General features: G+C 33.4%; 1 protein-coding gene across 1 annotated transcript in view; it reads left to right on the top strand.

The window, feature by feature from the left end:
• The window catches only part of LOC135127541 (glutamate receptor ionotropic, kainate 2), a 355,107-nt gene that overhangs the window by 324,929 nt on the left and 12,120 nt on the right, over positions 1-18,058 (top strand). The window contains exons 11-12 of the mRNA XM_064053980.1: positions 4,851-4,955; positions 10,609-10,866. Coding sequence (XP_063910050.1) covers positions 4,851-4,955; positions 10,609-10,866 — 363 coding nt within the window. The remainder of the gene's footprint in view (positions 1-4,850; positions 4,956-10,608; positions 10,867-18,058) is intronic.

Below are 18,058 nucleotides of genomic sequence, written 5' to 3'. Positions count from 1 at the left end.
CTCGTAGATTATGAAAAAGTAGGTCTCGCATTTCCGCCTATCTGTAGTCTGCCTCCGTTTGACCTTCTATTAGACAAACTGAATTAACAAAAATAATAAAAATTTTCAGAAACTACTGGACTTCTTGTTATGAAAGTTTGGGCATATGGTTACTGATCAAAATCTTGTTTGTCCGCCCCAAAAACATGATCTTAAAATTTTACTAGATAAATCCTATTGGTTTTCAATTGTGGTTTTACCGTATTCATATTTCTTATCTTTGCCTTTCTTTTTCTGTTTTTTGTTTTTGTTCTTTTTTGGCGATTTTATGACTCTCTTTAGTCGCATTTTTTTCCCGTTTGTTGCTTTTTTTAATTCCTTCTTTGTCACTTTTTCGTTTTACGGTTTATATCCTGTTTTCTTCGCAATTTTTGCTCGTTTTTTAATCGAATTTTTGGTTGCTAGTTTTTAACTCTTTGTGTCTTTTTTTTTAACGTTTTGATGTTTCTTTTTTTATTTTTTTTTCTTCGCTTTTCTTCTTCTCTCTTTTTTCTTCATTGTACTCTTTTTTTATCGTAATTTTTTGAAGCTTTTATTGCTTTTAACTCCTTTTTGGTCATGGACTTTAACCTCGTTTTATGGCTTTTTTGTAGCATTGCTTTTTTGTTTCCTTTTCAGTACTTTTTTTAGTCGCGTTTTTCATCGTCTCTTTTTTCTGTTGTTTTTTTTTTCGTGTATTTTGTAACATTCTTTTGAAGTTCTTTTGTCACTTTTTTCACCTTTTGTGTCTGGGTCATCTTTCCATCGCATTTTTTAATTGTTTATTAAATATTAACAACTGTTTTTAGCTGCCTTTTCTGCCCGACTTTTTTATTTTTTGTTGCAGTCTTTTTTTGTCGCATTTTGGTTGCTTTTTTACTGTTTCCTTAAAATCACTTTTTGCCACGAATCTTTGAACCGATTTTTCGCCTTTTCTTAGTGTTTTTTGAAGCGTTTTGATGTTGTTTTTTTGGTCCATTTTTGGTATTTTTGTTGTATTTTTTTTTAATTCTCTTGTCGTGTTTTTGTAGCGTTCATTTATGGTTTTCTATCGCTTTTTCTGCCCTTTTTAATTTTTATTTTAGTCGACTTTTTGTTTCCTCGTTTATTGCATTTTTTGTTGTTTTTTTTTAAACCATTTGTTCCGTCACATTTTTGTTGTCGTTTTTTGGTTGCATATTTTTTTTTAGAAAATTTTTTTATTTTGCTTTTGACCCATTTTTTATCGTCTATTTCATCGCCTTTTTTTTCTCATTTTTGCAGTCTTTTTTGATGTCCTTGTTTGTCAGTTTCTTTGTCTTCTTTTTCTAACGCCTTTTTTTCGTTCTTTTTATCATCGTTTTTGTGGCAGTTTTATTGATTTTAAAATTTCATTGTCTTTTTATCGCCTTTTTTTGTACTCTTTTTATAAAGCGTTTTGATATTGCTTTTTTCGTCCCATTTTTTTAGTCCTTTTTCTAATCTCTTTTTGTCTATTCGCTTCTTTTGTCGTTTTTATGTCCCCTTTTAATGTCTTTCTTGTCGCAGTTTTTCTGATATGGCTTTTGGCCTTTTCCTATCACGTACTTCGTCACCTTTTTATGAAGTGTTTTGATATTATATTGCTCTTTTCGTCCAGTTTTTTTTTCACCTTTTTTTTAATTCTTTCCTATCGTCTTTTTTTCTGTGCTTTATTGTCGCTTTTTTATGGTACGTTTAACGTCATCTCTGTGTTGCATTTTTTAGTCTCCTATAGTCTTTTTTTCCTTCTTATTTTTTGTTATCTCCCTTTTTTGGCGTTTTTTGGTCCATTTTTGCGACATTTTGTTGCTTTTTATTGTTTTTAAGCGCTTTTTGACATGGATTTTGTCTCCTTTTTCACCATTTTTTTGTATGTTTTTTAATTTTTAATCGATGTTTTTATAGACTTTTTTCCTATTTGGCTTCTTTTATCGTGCTTTTTATAGTTTTTTTTTGTGTGTTTTTATGGTTTTCTTTCCACCCTTTTATTTCTAACTTTATTTATAGCTTATTGTATTACTTTTTTGTCCCGTTTTTTTTTCGTTACTTTTTTTCAATTCTTGTCGACTTTTTTTATCCACTTGTATTTGTCATTTGTTTTTGTCTCAATTTTTTGCGGCTATTTTGTTTTTTAAGCGCTTCTGGTCATGGGTTTTGGTCCCCTTTTTATGACATTTTTCCTCCTTTTTTGAAGTATTGTGTTTTGGTCCATTTTTTTTGTACTTTTTTCATCGCTTTTGTTCTTTTTCTTTTTTACTTGGTTCCTTTTGTCGTATTTTTAACAACAATTTTTTCTAGCTTTTCTGTTGCTTTGTTTGCGACCTTTTTGGCCTATTTTTTTGCTTCTTCTTTTGTTGCTTTCATTTGTGGCTTTCTATTGCTTTTTTTATAGGTTTATTGATCGTTTTTTTACAGCTTTCTGTAACGTTTTCTGCTTTTTAATTCCTCTTTAGTTGACTTTTTTGGCTAATTGTTTATCGCCTTTTTTTGTCTTTTTTTTACTCACCTTTTTTTGTCACATTTTTGTTGTCTTTTTTGTCGCAATTTTTTTTTATATCGCTTTTGACCTCTTTTTTATGACCTATTTCGTAGCCCTTTTTTGATGTCTTTTTTGTCAGTTTGTTTGTCTTCTTTTTCTATCGCTTTTTTTAGACGTTTTTTTGTGTTGCGTTTTATGTCAACTCTGTCTTGCATTTTTTTAACATTTTTTTAATCGCCGCAGTTTTTGTTGAATTTTTGTCGTTTTTTATCGTAATTGTGGCATTTTTTGTCGCATTTTTATTGCTTTTAGGACTGCATTGCCTTTTTATTGCCTTTTTGTGGTATTTTCATAAAACGTTTTGATATTGCTTTTGTCGTCCCACTTTTATATATTTTTTTAATCTTTTTTTGGTTTGTGCCCTTTTCTTACCTTTTTTTCAGGTTTTTTTGTAGTCTTTGTATGTTCCTTTTTTTTGATACTTTTTAATCGATGTTTTTATTGACTCTTTTTTTCTGTTTGACTTCTTTTCTCAAATCATGTTGATCAAAATATATTAAAAATTGCATATTATGCGCTAATACAATCTCACTTAGTATATGGTATACTAATCTGGGGACACAGCGCCTCGTCACAAAACCTTTTTAGGCTTCAAAGAAGAGCTATTAGAATCCTTTCAGGTATTGGTTATCGTAATGATTGCAAATTTTCATTTCAATCCTTAAATATTTTGACATTGCCCTGCTTGTATATCTATCACTGTTTTAAATTTTTAGTAAACCAAATTAATCAATTTCCTACACTGAGTTCTTTCCATGACTATAATACCAGGTCCACAAATTTGTTAATCGAAAATTTGAGAATAAACCGTTGCAGAACTGCCAGGAACTATTTCTGTATAGTGTTCTTTAACAAATTACCTCAGAGTTTCCGCAACCTTCCACCATCTCAATTTCTAAAAAAAATCAAGGATGTCTTAACCGAAAATAGTTTTTATAGTTTCAATGAATATTTTCAATATAATTTTGAGTAATTTCTTGTTTATCATGTAGCTAGCTCATAATCTACATAAGTATTGTATTGCATGGTTTTTATGTTTATTTTTACTATTACATTCTTGTAAACTTTGGACGAGTGTATAAACTTTATGTTTTTAGCACAATAAAATTACTTACTTACTTACTTACTTACTTACTTACTTTTGTCGTGTTTTTTATAGCTTTTTGTGCTCTTTTAATCACTTTTTCTGCAGCCTTTTATTTCTAGGTTTATTTATAGTTTTTTTATTAGTGTTTATCGCGTGTTTTCTCCGTTACTTTATTGCAGTTTTGTCGATTTTTTTGTCCCCTTTTTTATCTGTCTTCTTTGTCACTTTATGTATCAAAATTTATATCGTTTTCTTAATCGCATTTTTTAATAATTTGTTATTATTCGTCTTTTTACTTTTTATTTGTCCTTTTTTTGTCGTCTGTCTCAATTTTCTTTCGCTTTTTTTGATTGTTTTTAAGCACTTTATGTCATGGCGTTTGAAGTATTTTTTTTGTTGTACTTTTTTCATCGCTTTTGTTGTCGTCTTCTTTTTTTGTTGATTCCTTTGTCGTATTTTTAATAACATTCTTTTGTGGCTTTTTATCTCCTTTCATTTTTAGGTTTATTTGTAACTCTTTTATTGCTTTTTTGTCGTTTTTTATTTTTTTAATTCATTCTTTTACAATTTTTTTGTCCCTTTGTTTATCGCCTTTTTTGACGCTTTTTTTCCTCACTTTTTTGCTACGTTTTGTATTGAGTTTATATCATCTTTCCGTGTCTTTTTTAAGTATCTATTATTATTCGACTATTTGTCGCCTCTTTCCCCCCGACTATTTCCTAATTTGTTATTGTCGCTTTTTTGTCGTGTTTCTTTTTGTCGCCTTCTTTTCTCTTCGTCCCATTTTTTGTGGTCATTTGTGTCGAGAGCCTCAGAGATCAAGAACTACCATTTTTTGAAAATAAAGTTTCTAGATTATTTATTGTCCAGCCATTAGGTAAATAAAAGAAACAAAAATCACGTCTAAATGTAATCTTGAAAAAGACCGTTTTTTAACTGAAGAACTGCAACACAAAAATAACGCACAAATCAGTAGAACCTTAAAAGTAGCAAATCGAGTTCTTCTTTCTCAGCAATCTTGTTTAAAATCGCTTCTCCATAGCGTCTTTATTTCCTCCAATTTTCGTGTTGTTTTTTTATACTTTTTTTGTAAAAATGCGTCACTCCAACAAAAACGCCGATAAACCCTCCCCCAAATCCACCCCCCGTCCCTCTTGTTGCGACTCCCACTCACGCAGCCCGTTTTCACCGCTTCCTCTTTTGCAGAGGGCCGATCTCGCCGTGGCCTCGATGACGATAAATTATGCACGAGAGAGCGTAATCGACTTCACTAAACCGTTTATGAACCTCGGCATCGGAATTCTATTCAAGGTAAGGCATTCGCCGGCTCTGTGCATGTGCTCGAAGAGAATAAATCAGGCTTTTCTCGGTTCGATAGCCGGGCCGTGACGTCGGCCGTATCTCGATGACATTTTCATCATTTTAACATTGATTAACTATTCATGCAAATTGTCCCCGGCCTCGCCTCGGCCGTCACTCACTCGTCGGACCATTCGGAGCGCTCGCTTTACACTCGAACAACATATTTATGATAGTGGAACCCAGCCGTTATCCAATCACCGCTAATGCCGCTCCGATCGGTTTTGTTTGCTTTGATCCATTTACACGTCCCGGGGAGTAATGTAAGCGGGGAATAACAGATAAATATTTATCTTTTGGTTTAGGGATTTTGCGAGCCGGGAGGGCTGGCTGGTGGTGAAACGTGGGAAAATTCATCGGGATGTTTAGTAGGTCGACGAAATTAGGCGAAGAGGTCGGTCCTCTAGTTGAAGAAAAACCAAGAAAAACTGTCGCTAAACTACGCAAATCCAGTCTCATAAACTAACTTAGACACACGGGATACAACTACACTGAAGTTTGATACCTGAAGTTTTAATCTCTACTTGACCTATTTGAAAGCACTGCATCCTTTGACGTTTGCCGTATTCTAAAGTTATGTGTCGCATACATAACTCGAAAACTTCATCTTTCACTTTATTTCGTATAAAACTTCAGACTATCCCTAATTCAAGTCCAGCGCTTCCCAAAATGCGGCTTGATTTTCTAAATACATACAAGAGCAAAAATGTTTAAAAGTTTGGAAGCGCTGCTCTAGCATGAATACAAAAAGCCGAGTGCATTTGCATGACACAATGTCCCCTTTCATAATTCGCTTGTTGTTCTTTTAAAAATGCAATTTATTCTGCACCCGCAACGACGGTCATTTCTGCAACCGTCTCGAAATTATAAAATCCCAAAGTGCATCCTCTGAATGCACAATGCATGTCTAAAACGCAATAAAAAAATTTTGTTTGCATTATTTGTAATGAAGTCGTGGCAAAAAATGCAGCCACAAACTTTCCATCACGATGGATGGAGTGTTAATAAATGATTTAGGGGGCTGTGAACTGACTTGTCAAAAAGTTTTGATATTTTATTTTTTTAATTTTTCGATTTTTTCAATTTTCCGATTTTTCAGCTTTTTGATTTTTCAATGTTTCGACTTTTCAATTTATCGTTTATTCAATTTTGTTTTGTTTAAGTTTTTGATTCTTTAATTTTTCTTAGATTTTTTTCAGTTGCTCAGTTTTTCCAATCTTCGGTTTTTTCATTTCTTAAATTTTAGATTTTTATTTTTTCAATTTCCCGTTATTTTGATTTTTCAGTTTTTCAGTTTTCAAATTTTTGAGCTTTATCAATATTTCGATTTCCCGATTTATCAAGATTTCCATGTGTCGATTTTTTTTAATTTAAATTTTTCATTTTTTTAAATTTCAATTCTTCAGATTTTAATTTTTCAATTCTTCGATCTTGGGCTTTTTCAATATTTCCATTTTTGGATGATCGATTTTTTGAAGTTTTAGTTTTCCAATTTGTGTTCTATCTTACGCTTTGTAGGTTTTTCGATTTTTCGGCTTTTCGCTTTTCGATTTTCCCATTTTTTCGATTTTTAAAATTTAGATCTTTTGGTTTCTCGATTTCTCGTTTTTCAATTTTTGATTTTTTTTATTTTACGATTTTCTTATTTTCCAATATTTCAATTCTCCGTTGTTTCAAATTTTCCATTCCTCGATTTTTCAGGTTTCGATTTCTCAGTTTTTCGATTTTTTAATTTTCGACTTTGGGATTTTTCATTTTTCAATTCTACAATTTTTGGAATTCTTAAATTTAATTTTTTTAATTTAATATTTTCGTTTTTCAATTTTCCGCTATTTTGATTTTTCAATTTTTCGATTTTTCAATGTTTCGAATTTTTAATTTTATCAATTTTTCGGTTTCTCGATTTATCAAGAGTTCCATGTTTCGATTTTTTAAATTTAAAAGTTTCAGTTTTTTAAATTTTAATTTTTCGATTTTGGGCTTTCTTAAAAAAATTTTTCTTATCCAAATGTTCGATGTTTCGATTTCTAGGTTTTTTGATTTAACGATTTTTCGGATTTTAACTTTTCGTTTTTCCAATTTGTTGATCTTTCGATTTTTCAACTTTTCGATTTCCAGTTTTTCACTTTTTTTAAATTCAGATTTTTCGAGGTTTCTTTGATTTTAAGTTTTTCGATTTTCCAGCTTTTGTTTTTATTTAAATTTTACATCCTCCGTTTTTTCAAAATTTTCAACACTAATTTTTCTATGTTTCGATATCTCAGTTTTCCGATGTTTTAATTTTTCGATTTTTCCACTTTTTGGCTTTTTGCTTTTCGATTTTCCAATTTTTTAATATTTCGATTTCTCCGTTTTTCGATTTTTCAAATTTATATTTTTCGATTTCTCATTTCTTTGATTTACTGTTTTTCGATTTTCCCGTTTTTGTTTCTTTTTTTAAGTTTTTCGATTTTCCGGTTTTTGTTTCTTTTTTTTATTAATTCTACAGATTTCGATTTTACGATTTTTTAACTTTTCAATATTCCAATTCTGTTTTTTCAAATTTTTCATTTCTCGTTTTTTCCATGTTTCGTTTTCTCAGTTTTTTGATTTTGTAATTTTTCAACTCTTCGGCTTTTCGATTTCTCAAATTTTCAGTTTTAACATTTTCGATTTTTCCATTTTTCAAATTTGCGAATCGTCCACATTCGAATTTTTTTAATAATTCTTTACTTTTCAGTTTTTCGATTTTAGAATTTTTGAGTTTTTAACTTTCAAAATTTCGTTTTTTCTGTACTTATTTTGATTCTTGGAACTTTCGAAATCTTGACTTTCGAGTTTTTTAATTTCCTTTTCTGATACATCGACTTTTCGATTTTTCGATATTCAAATTTTGAATTTGTTTTTTGTTCGATTTCTAGATTTTTCAATCCTTCGGTTCTTTAAATTTTCGATATTTTGATTTTCTACTTTTTGATTTTTCGTTTTCCGGTTTTATTTTTTATTTTCCCGACTTTTTAATTTTCATTTTCCAGATTTCATATTACAATTTTTATTATACATTTTTTCAATGTTTCTTTCGATTTTATAATTTTTCATTTATTCAATTTTTCTAATATTCATTCTTTGGTTTTTAAATCCCTCGATTTTCCTATTTTTGGATTTCCAATTATCCGATTTTCCGATTTCATGAATTTTCAATATTTCGATTTTATTCAATTTTGCACTTTTTGCATTTTTAAGTTTCTTAATATTCAATCTTTCGATTTTTCAAAATTTTCACTCCATACTTTCTCGATCTTTCAATTTTACAATTTTGTGATTTTTTAATTTTTTGATTCAAAAAGTGAAAATACAAAAATTGAAACATCGAAAAATTAAAAATTGAAAAACTAAAAAATTGGAAATTATTGAAAAATCGAAAAAGCAGAAATTCGAAAAATTCCAGAAACGAAAAATTGAAACATTGAAAAAGTAAAAATCGAGAATCTTGAAAATAAAAAAAAGAATCTAAAAATTGGAAAAAAGAAAAACAAGTCAAAAAAAATTGGAGAACCCAAAAATTGTTAAATCGAAAAAACATAGTATCGTCAAAATTGTAAAGTCGAAACATTGTAACATTGAAAGATAGAACATCTGAAAAATTCATATAGAAATTCAAAAATTAAAACTCAAAATACTGAAAGCTCCAAAAATTGAAAAATTTCACATTGAAATAAAGAAAAATAAAAAAAATAAAAAACGAAACTGAAAATTCAAATCAAAAATGTGAAGAAATAAAAAATTGGAAAAACTAAAAACTGAAAAATTGCAAAATTGAAGAACTGAAACATCCAAAAATTAGAAAATAGAAAAACTGACAAATTTTCAAAGGAAAACTGGAAGAGATGCATGTCGTAAAATTGAAGAAACAAAAAAAATGAAAAATTGAAAAAACGAACAATTGCAAAAATTTAAATTGTAAAAACAAGAAAATAAAGAACTGGAACATTGATTGCAAATCAAAACTTTGAGGAAATGAAAAATTAAAAAAAAATGGAAAAATTGAAAGCTTGAGAAATTGTAAATCGAAAAATTGCAAAATCACAAATCGAAAAATTGAAGAAACGAAAAACTAAAAATATGAAAATTGAAAAACAAAAAAATATACATTCTAAATATTGAAAAATCGAACAATTGAAAAATAAGTAAAATGAAAAACTCAATCGAAAAATGCAAAATCCAAAAATTAAAAAATGCAAAAGCTTGAAAATTGAAAAACAGAAGAATTTAAACTTAAACTCGAGAAATTGTCAATCAAAGGACTGAAGAAACAAAAAAAATGAAAAATTGGGGAGTTAAAAAATTCAAGTCAAAACAGTTTTTCAGTTTTTATTAATTTTCAAAGAAGTAATATTTTCAGGAAGTACCAATTTTAAAAATGATCATTTTATTCCGTCCAAGGTCAAAGATCAAATATGGTTTGTTTTCTTGACCAAACCCAATTACTTTTAATAATGTCAGAAACATTAAAAAAAAATCAATCTCTTCGCGAAATCTAAAAATAGAACCGGACTTGCTGCGGTCAAAATATGAACGTAGATAATGTACTCGTAGATACTAGAAGTTTCAAATTTGTATTTTTTTCTCAACATAAGTATTTCAGGGGCCAAAGTAGACAAATTTCAAGCAATTTTCCCCCAGGAACTTAAATCTTCCCTTACATTTTCTACTGTAAGAGTACGAAAAAATGAATCTCCCAAACCACCAGATGTAAATCATTTATTAACACCCTCCACTTCCGGTTCAAGGCTTCCACCGCGCCCCGACTTCTTTTTCCTTTTTCGCGAATGACGTCGCTTGCGGGATTCCACCGGAAGGGTTTCCACCTTCGGTCCGGTGAAAAGCGGGCTGGCGGTGACGAAAGGCCCGGAAATTAAAACTCACGTATGGAAAATATTTGCGAGTAATTAAATCCCTGCTCGGAGTGTAATGTTTAATTTCCGTTTCCTCGACACGCGCGTTATTAAAACGCGACAAAGCGTCCGATTGCCGTAATTGAACGATAAATTTGGAAATTTTGAGGATTAGGAGTGATGTAACGGCGGCGGCGGCGGCGGTTCGAGCAAGGCGCGTTAATTCTGTATTCATGGAAAATTATTGAGGTTATTTGGAATCTCCGAAGACGTTATGCCACGAGCATGCTTTTCTTAATCCCAAAGTAGTTGTTAAATTTATTGCATGGTCCCTCCGAGAGCTTAATTTATTTAAATTGGTGCTGTGCTCGGCCGAGCCACAACAGATTTTATTACGTTTGCAATAAAATTTATTTTAGGATTCGCGGGAATTGCATGCGGTTTATTTAGGAGGTGGGCGCCGAATCGGTCGGTGCCACAGAGGTACGAGTACCGATCCGGAATCTCGAAATTAGCTCAACAAGTCCGACGGCATTAATTCGGTCCCTGACCGCACGCAACACGCATGAATAATTACGCACGACCGAGGCGCGGGCGGCGGTGGTCAGACGCCGCCGCCGCGCCGCCGCCTCCCGCAAAAAGCGCTTCCGCACGCCGCCAAAAGTGGATTTGAAACATTAATCCGCGACCGGCGCGTCTCCATTATTCACGGCTGGGTTTGGAATTTTTAGGTGCCGACGTCGCAACCGACGCGGCTCTTCAGTTTTATGAACCCCTTAGCCGTGGAGATTTGGCTGTACGTCCTCGCGGCGTACATGCTGGTGTCGTTCACGCTCTTCGTGATGGCGAGATTCTCGCCGTACGAATGGAACAACCCTCATCCGTGTCATCAGGAATCAGACATTGTGGAGAACCAATTCTCGGTCTCCAATAGTTTCTGGTTTATAACTGGAACATTTTTACGGCAGGGATCCGGACTGAATCCGAAGGTTTGAAGAGATGTTTTTGGGGGCGAGGGGGCGGCTGCGAGCTGCCGTGTAGGCGGAAATGGCGGTTTCAGTTTTGCATCTGGGGGTGAATGCGGATTATGCACACGAAATTACGGACAATTACAGGGTGAATTTTGAACAATTATTTCGAACAAAGCGACGTGTGTATTGCATCCACATTTCGGAATGATCACGGTGTGATTTTTAGGTTATACCGGTGCTTCTGTGTTGGTTTATTATTTGCGTTGACACTTGTAAAAAAAATTTATTTATTTATTTTTTTATTGCCTCCAAAACTTGCCGACAAAGAAAAGATGAAAAGTTTCTCTAAAAAAGACAATATCGACAAAATTGTACTACAATTTTTTTCAATTTGTGTAATAAACTACAAATACATATATTGGCGTTCTAAAATATATATAGACTTTATTCAATTTGAAAATATAAGAATTCATTTCTCCCTCAATTAACCACCCACAGGAAAAATAAAGGCAGATTCCTGATCTTGAGAAAATTTCTCTTCAGATAGATGCTTTTTCTGAAAAAAATTTGATCGTTTTCAAATTTGGTGAAAAATTTATGTCATGCCCTACAAGACACATAAGAAGAGATTTGTGATACAGATTAACATAGGTCTTCCCGGGATGATTTAAACAGCTTTAAATTTTTTTGTAGGAATGGTGGAGACGCCAGAATAAAAATTTATTTCTCTCTTATTTGAGGACCTACGAGAAAAATAAACTTTGATTCATGTTCCTGAGAAAATTTCATTTTAGAGAGAAGCTATTTTCGGAGGATTTTAGCAACTTCAATTAAACTTTTATGAAAAAATAGTGGAAGCGCCAGAATAAAAATTTATATCTGTCTTATTTGACGACTTACAAGGAAAACAAGTATATTTTCGTGATGCTGGGGAATTTTCAGTTCAGATAGATCCTTTTTTTGGAACAGTTGAAAACTTTTAAATTTTTGTGGAAAAATGGCGGAGGCGCCATAATAAAAAATTATGTCTGTCTTATTTGACGACCTACAAAGAAAACAAGGATCTTTTCGTGATCCTGACGAAATTTCAGTTCAGAGAGGCTATTTTCGAAGGATTTTAGCAACTTTAAAGTTTTATGAAAAAATGGTGGAGGCGCCAGAATAAAAATTTATATGTCTTATTTGACGCCTTCCGAGGAAAACAAGGATATTTTCGTGATCCTGAGGAAATTCCAGTTCAGATAGATCCTTTTTTTTTGGAACATTTGAGAAACTTTTAAATTTTTGTGGAAAAATGGTGGAGGCGCCAGAATAAAAAATTATTTCTCTACGATTTGACGACCTATAAGGAAAATAAAGATAGATTCATGATCTTGAAGAAATTTCAGTTCAGAGAGGCTATTTTCGGAGGATTTTAGCAACCTTAAAATTTTATGAAAAAATGGTGGAGGCGCCTGAACAAAAATATAATTGTGTCCTATTTGACGACCTACAAAGGAAAATGAGGATAGATTCGTGATCCTGAGAAAATTTCTGTACGGAGAGAAGCTATTTTCAGAGGAGTTTAGCAACTTTAAACTTTTATGAAAAAATGGTGGAGGCGCCAGAATAAAATCTTTTATATCTGTCTTATTTGACGACCTCCGAGGAAAACAAGGATATTTCCCTGATCCCGAGGAAATTTCAGTTCAGGTAGATCTTTTTTTTGGAACATTTGAGAAACTTAAATTTTTTTGTGGAAAAATGGTCGAAGCGCCAAAATAAAAATTGATTTCTGTCTTGTTGGACGGCCTACAAGAAAAATAAGGATAGATCCGTGATCCTGAGGAAATTTCAGTCAGATAGATTCCTTTTTGGAACATTTGAGAAATATTTCTCTATAATTTAAGGACCTATAAGGAAAATAGAGATAGATTCGTGATCCTGAGAAAATTTCTGTTCAAAGAGAAGCTATTTTCGGAGGATTTTAGCAACTTTAAACTTTTATGAAAAAATGGTGGAGGCGCCAGAATAAAAATTTATTTCTGTCTTATTTGACGACCTACAATGAAAACAAGTATAGATTCGTGATCCTAAGGAAATTTCATTTGAGATAAGACCGTTTTTTTTTGGAACATTTGAGAAACCTTAAATTTTTGTGAAAAGATCGAGGAGGCGAAAGGATAAAAATTTATTTCTCTCTTATTTAATGACGTACAAGAAAATTAAGGATAGATTCGTTATTCCGAGAAAATTTTAGGTCACAGAGACGTTATTTTCGAAGGATTTTAGCAACTTTCAACTTTTATGAAAATATGGTGGAGGCGCCAGGACAAAAATTTATTTCTGCCTTATTTGACGACCTACAAGAAAAATACGAATAGATTCGTGATCCTGAGGAAATTTCAGTCCAGAGAGAAGCTATTTTCGGAGCATTTAAGCAACTTTTAATTTCTATGAAAAAATGGTGGAGGCGCTAGAATAAAAATTTATTTCTGTCTTATTTGACGACCTGCAAGGAAAACGAGAATAAATTCTGATTCTCAGAAGATTGCAATTCAGAGACAAGCAATTTTCGGAGAATTTTAGCAACTTTCAAGTTTTATGAAAAAATGGTGGAGGCGCCAGAGCAAAAATTTATTTCTGGCTTGTTTGACGACTTAAAAGAAAAATAAGGATATATTCCTGAACCTGAGAAAATTTCAGTTCAGAGAGAAGCGAAACTTTAAATTTTTATGAAAAAATGGTGGATGTGCAAATATAAAAATTTATTTCTCTCGTGTTTGTCAACCTACGAGAAAAATAAGGATAAATTTGTGATCATGAGAAAATTTTAGTTTATTTCTCAATTATTCGACGACCCACGAAGAAAATAAGTACAAATTCGTGATCTTGAGAGAATTGGAGCTCAGATAAAAGCAACTTTTGGTGGATTTTAGCAACTTTAAACATTTTGAAAAAATTTTAGAGGCGCCAGAATAAAAATTTATTTCTCTCGTATTTGAGAACCTACAAGAAAAATAACGATAGATTCGTGATTCTGAGGAAATTTCAGTTCAGAACGAGGCTATTTTAGGAGGATTTTAGCAACTTTCAAGTTTTATAAAAAAAAGTGGTGAAGGCGCCAGAATAGAAATTTATTTTTCCCTTATTTGACTATCTGCAAGAAAAATAAGGATAGATTTATTATCCTGAGAAAACTTCACTTCAGAGAGAAGTTGTTTTAGGAGAATTGGAGCAACTTTTAACTTTTGTGAAAAAATGGTGGAGGCGCCAGAAAAAAATATTTCTTCGTTACTTGACAACCTATAAAAATAAGGACAAATTCGTGATCCTGAGAAAATTTCAGTTCAGAGAGAAGTTTTTTCGCAGGATTTGAGCAAGTTTCAACATTGGTGAAAAAATGGTGGATGCGCCAGAATAAAAATTGATTACTCCCTTAAGTGGTCACCTACAGATTCGTGATTCTGAGAAAACTTCAGTTCAGAGAGATCGTTTTTTTCAGAAAATTTAAACAAATTTCAATTTTTGTTTTAAAATGAAAAAAATAACAACAGATTCGTCATTCTCAAATAACTTCGGTTCAGAGAGATGAATTTTCTGGAAAATTTGAATAACTTTCAAGTTTAGGTAAAAATGAATCTCGTTGTTATTCAAGAACGTGCAGCAAGAATTAGGAGAGATTAGTTACGTTTTAAAATAATTTGCGCCCTTGGATAAAAATCCATCGTAATCTATTAATTATTTAAAGAGTAACAACATAAATAAACACAATTTTATAATGCCGGTAATACAGACGGCTTTTTGAAATAATTTAAGCAACATTAATATTTTGCTTTTATAGCTTCCAAGTCCCACTCTGACGAAAAAGATCTTATTATCCCCAAAAAATCTCAGTGAACACTTCTATCTGCTCTGAATGAAAGGTGCATTTTATACTGAATAGAAATCAAATTAGAAGAATTGAATATAGGTAGCCATTTGAAAAGCACCTTGTGGACATGAATTGTTTAATTTGTTACAAGGGAACTAAAAAATTGTATGCAAAATTGCGAAACTGGATTTTTAAACAAAAAAAAAGCAGGAAAAGTATAGAACAGCAATTTTGTTCGAAAATAAAAAATGCTAGAAGGCCACTTATGTCATTAAAATAATTCTTGTAGCACGAATTACCTTCTCATTTTATATCGGAATCCAATTCAGGCTAACAATGTACTAAAAAAAAACGTAATAGGCAGTACTTAAATTTTATTAAACAACTTGCTCCATCTAAAAAAATGCGTAGATATTATGTATGTTGTTAAAATATACATTTGTGCATATTTTAACAACTTACGAACTGCAAATATCCCCCCCCAAAAAATGCAGTTTTGAAACGCTGCCCCTTTTTGAGTTCAAAAACCCTCTTCCACGCCATCAGACCTCGCGTTTATCCGCCCCGATCTACTATTTCCAGTTTTTTGTTTGTGCAAAAACCTTTTACCGCAAAATCCCCGCCGAATCCCATACGTGTAAATTCGCCCGATCGCGTGTGAAATTTAAACTCGCTGCATCGTCTACAGTTTTATGGAAAAATAACGGGTGAATACCTATAAATATGTGATATTGTATCGAGGCGGAAACGAGAGGGATTGCGCTTTATTGCTTGTCGTCGAGCTTCGGAGGTTTCTACAAATGTATGTGTTCGTCTAGTAAATAACGAGGGGGTTTTGTTTGATTCGAGAATAAAACACGGATTTCGGTGGGCTTTTCGTACACGGTAACACGTGCGGAAAATAACTTTTTTTTCGAGTAGTGTTTTTGGGATAATCTTTCGGAAAATAACAAACAGAAACATGACTTCACTCCCTGAAGGAATCTTGAAAGTTCGATCGATTTAAAATTAGCAAAGCTCGCTGTTTAAAAAATGTGACTTCGCTGTTTTTCGTTTCTCGATCTGAATACGCGTTGATTTTCCACATTAGAAAACACACGTGCAACGTCTCCGACTGCTGATGTAAGCATCGGTGGCATCATTTCGCCGCCTGAAATACTGAAATAAAAAGCATCCGAAGAAGCCCCAAACATCCTCCTTTCATTTTCTGAATCCCAGTCTCCACATGTTCGCCCTTCAACTTTCGCTTTCTCCTTGCCGTTCTCTCCATTAAAGCCCCAAATATCCGCATATTGATCTTGACCTTAACTTTATGCCACTCGTGCCCTCAATACTCCTCGTTCTCCTCATAAACGAATCTCGTAAACAGCATCCATCTGTCGCCGATGAAACCTATATGTTTGTTTTTTCTGTGTTATTTACACTGGGGCGTTCGATAAGACAGCCGATCGGGTGTTTTCCTTGCTTGAACCCTTTGGCGAGGAACAGATGGTTCTGTGGAGGGCGATAGTAATTTCTGGTATCAGTTTGCCTCGAAAGGGAGCTTTTATATTGTGGTGCAAATATACTGGGTGTTTAATGTTAGTCCAAAATTCTTTGTTTGAGAAATAAAATTGTACAGGCCGAAAATTAAAGCAAATAAAAATTTCAGAAGGTATGAAAAACCTATTTCAGTTGATTTGGACGATTTTAAAGCTGTATTTAAAAAAACGATGGAGGTGACAAAAAAATTTCTCCCTTATTTGAAGACCCAAATGGAATCAATTTAAACAATGAAAAAATTTTTTTAAAAAATTGTGGAAGCCTCACAATTAAAAATCCATTTTTATCCGTAGGTAGTGGACCTACAGCAAAAATTAGCAATTTGTAATTCCGGGAAAATTTTAATAGCCCAGCTTTCGAAAACATTTGTTCCAAAATGGTTACGAAAACGGTTTAATCCTTGAAAAAATCGAATAGGATAAAACCCCTTTTGAGTTGATTTGAATAATTGAAAATTTACTACCCAACGACTCAAATTCCACTTTCGAGCTAAACACGTTGGCGTATCCAAGACTTTAAATCGTTAATCCGTCCTAGTTAAATCTGGCGCACCCAGCCGTACCAACTTCTCTTTTTCTAAACCAACCAAGACCATGCATATCTCCCCCATAAAATATTTCATCCCCCATTTTGGCACGCAATGACCCGCGTCTGTTTTTCTGTGTTATTTACGCAACAGCGCTCGATAAGACGTCCGACTCGTCTATTTTCCTTCCTCAACCCTTTGGCGACTCGCATATGGTTCTACATGGCCGGGGCGTACGTCCTGGTATCAATAACGATCTGGATAGTCGCCGGATTCTCTCCTCGCGAATGGAGAGAGCCGCAGCCCTGCGACGACTGCCTCCTCCTCGAAAAACACCCTTCCGTCTTGAGCTCGTCGGGAATCGGCAGCGATCAAGCCGGAGACGATTTACTTTCTCCTCCTCCTTCTCCTCCCTCCGACAACGACAACGTTATTGACGGAGTAATCGAATCCGTTAATGATGCGTGCCGGAGTCACGAACACCCCGCAGGAAGAACATTAGAAATACTAGAGAACGGATTCACCGTCGGCAACAGCTTCTGGTTCGCCATCGGCAGTTTGATGCAGCAAGGATCGGATCTCAACCCGAAGGTGGATGGGGGTTGGGGAGGCATGACGTCGGCTAGGTGGAGAGGGGCGGCGGCTGGAGAGCGTGTATGGTAATTTGTGGGGGCGGGGATGTTGATGATACGGTAACATATGTATGTGCATAATTGCTGTTGTGACTACTCGTCTTGATTTGTAGCTCGCGTAACTAAAAAATTAATGTGGAAGCTTCAGGGCGCTGCTGTCACCGGTTCTGGAACAAGCCCACTTTTCACAACAACCCCTTATTCAGAAAGCACCTTGTTTGTGCCACTCAGCCGTGGAAACCCTCTTCCCGCTTTCCTCACGTAACAAAAAGTTTCATGTTCTGCACAAACAATCAAACTATCGGCTGTTGACAATTCGAGATAGTCACGTTCGAAATGCAGCAGCGATTGTGCACATCCTGAGCGCCTGCAAGCCCCCGGTAAATTTAATACCGCGATAATCTCGATTTATACCGCAAACACAACGTTATTGGGTCCTTTGAAACAAAGTAACAGAGCGCCCTGATCCAGCCGTCGCGTGGTGGGACGAAATCTGAAACATGTGGGCAAAATTTTGACAATCGTGTTAAAAATGCTATAAAATCGATTCAATTGAAGCGATTAATTTTAAAATACATAGTTCGAATAAAGCCACTTCTAATTTTTTTTTTTGGATATGTTTGAAATTTTGATTACGATTTCTCGCTATTTAAAAAA

Source organism: Zophobas morio, unplaced genomic scaffold, assembly GCF_036711695.1.
Source record: "Zophobas morio isolate AGI-343-1 ecotype UQ-CSIRO unplaced genomic scaffold, CSIRO_AGI_Zmor_V1 ptg000012l, whole genome shotgun sequence".
Classification (NCBI taxonomy): domain Eukaryota; kingdom Metazoa; phylum Arthropoda; class Insecta; order Coleoptera; family Tenebrionidae; genus Zophobas; species Zophobas morio.
This window is presented reverse-complemented; position numbering and strand designations above follow the sequence as displayed.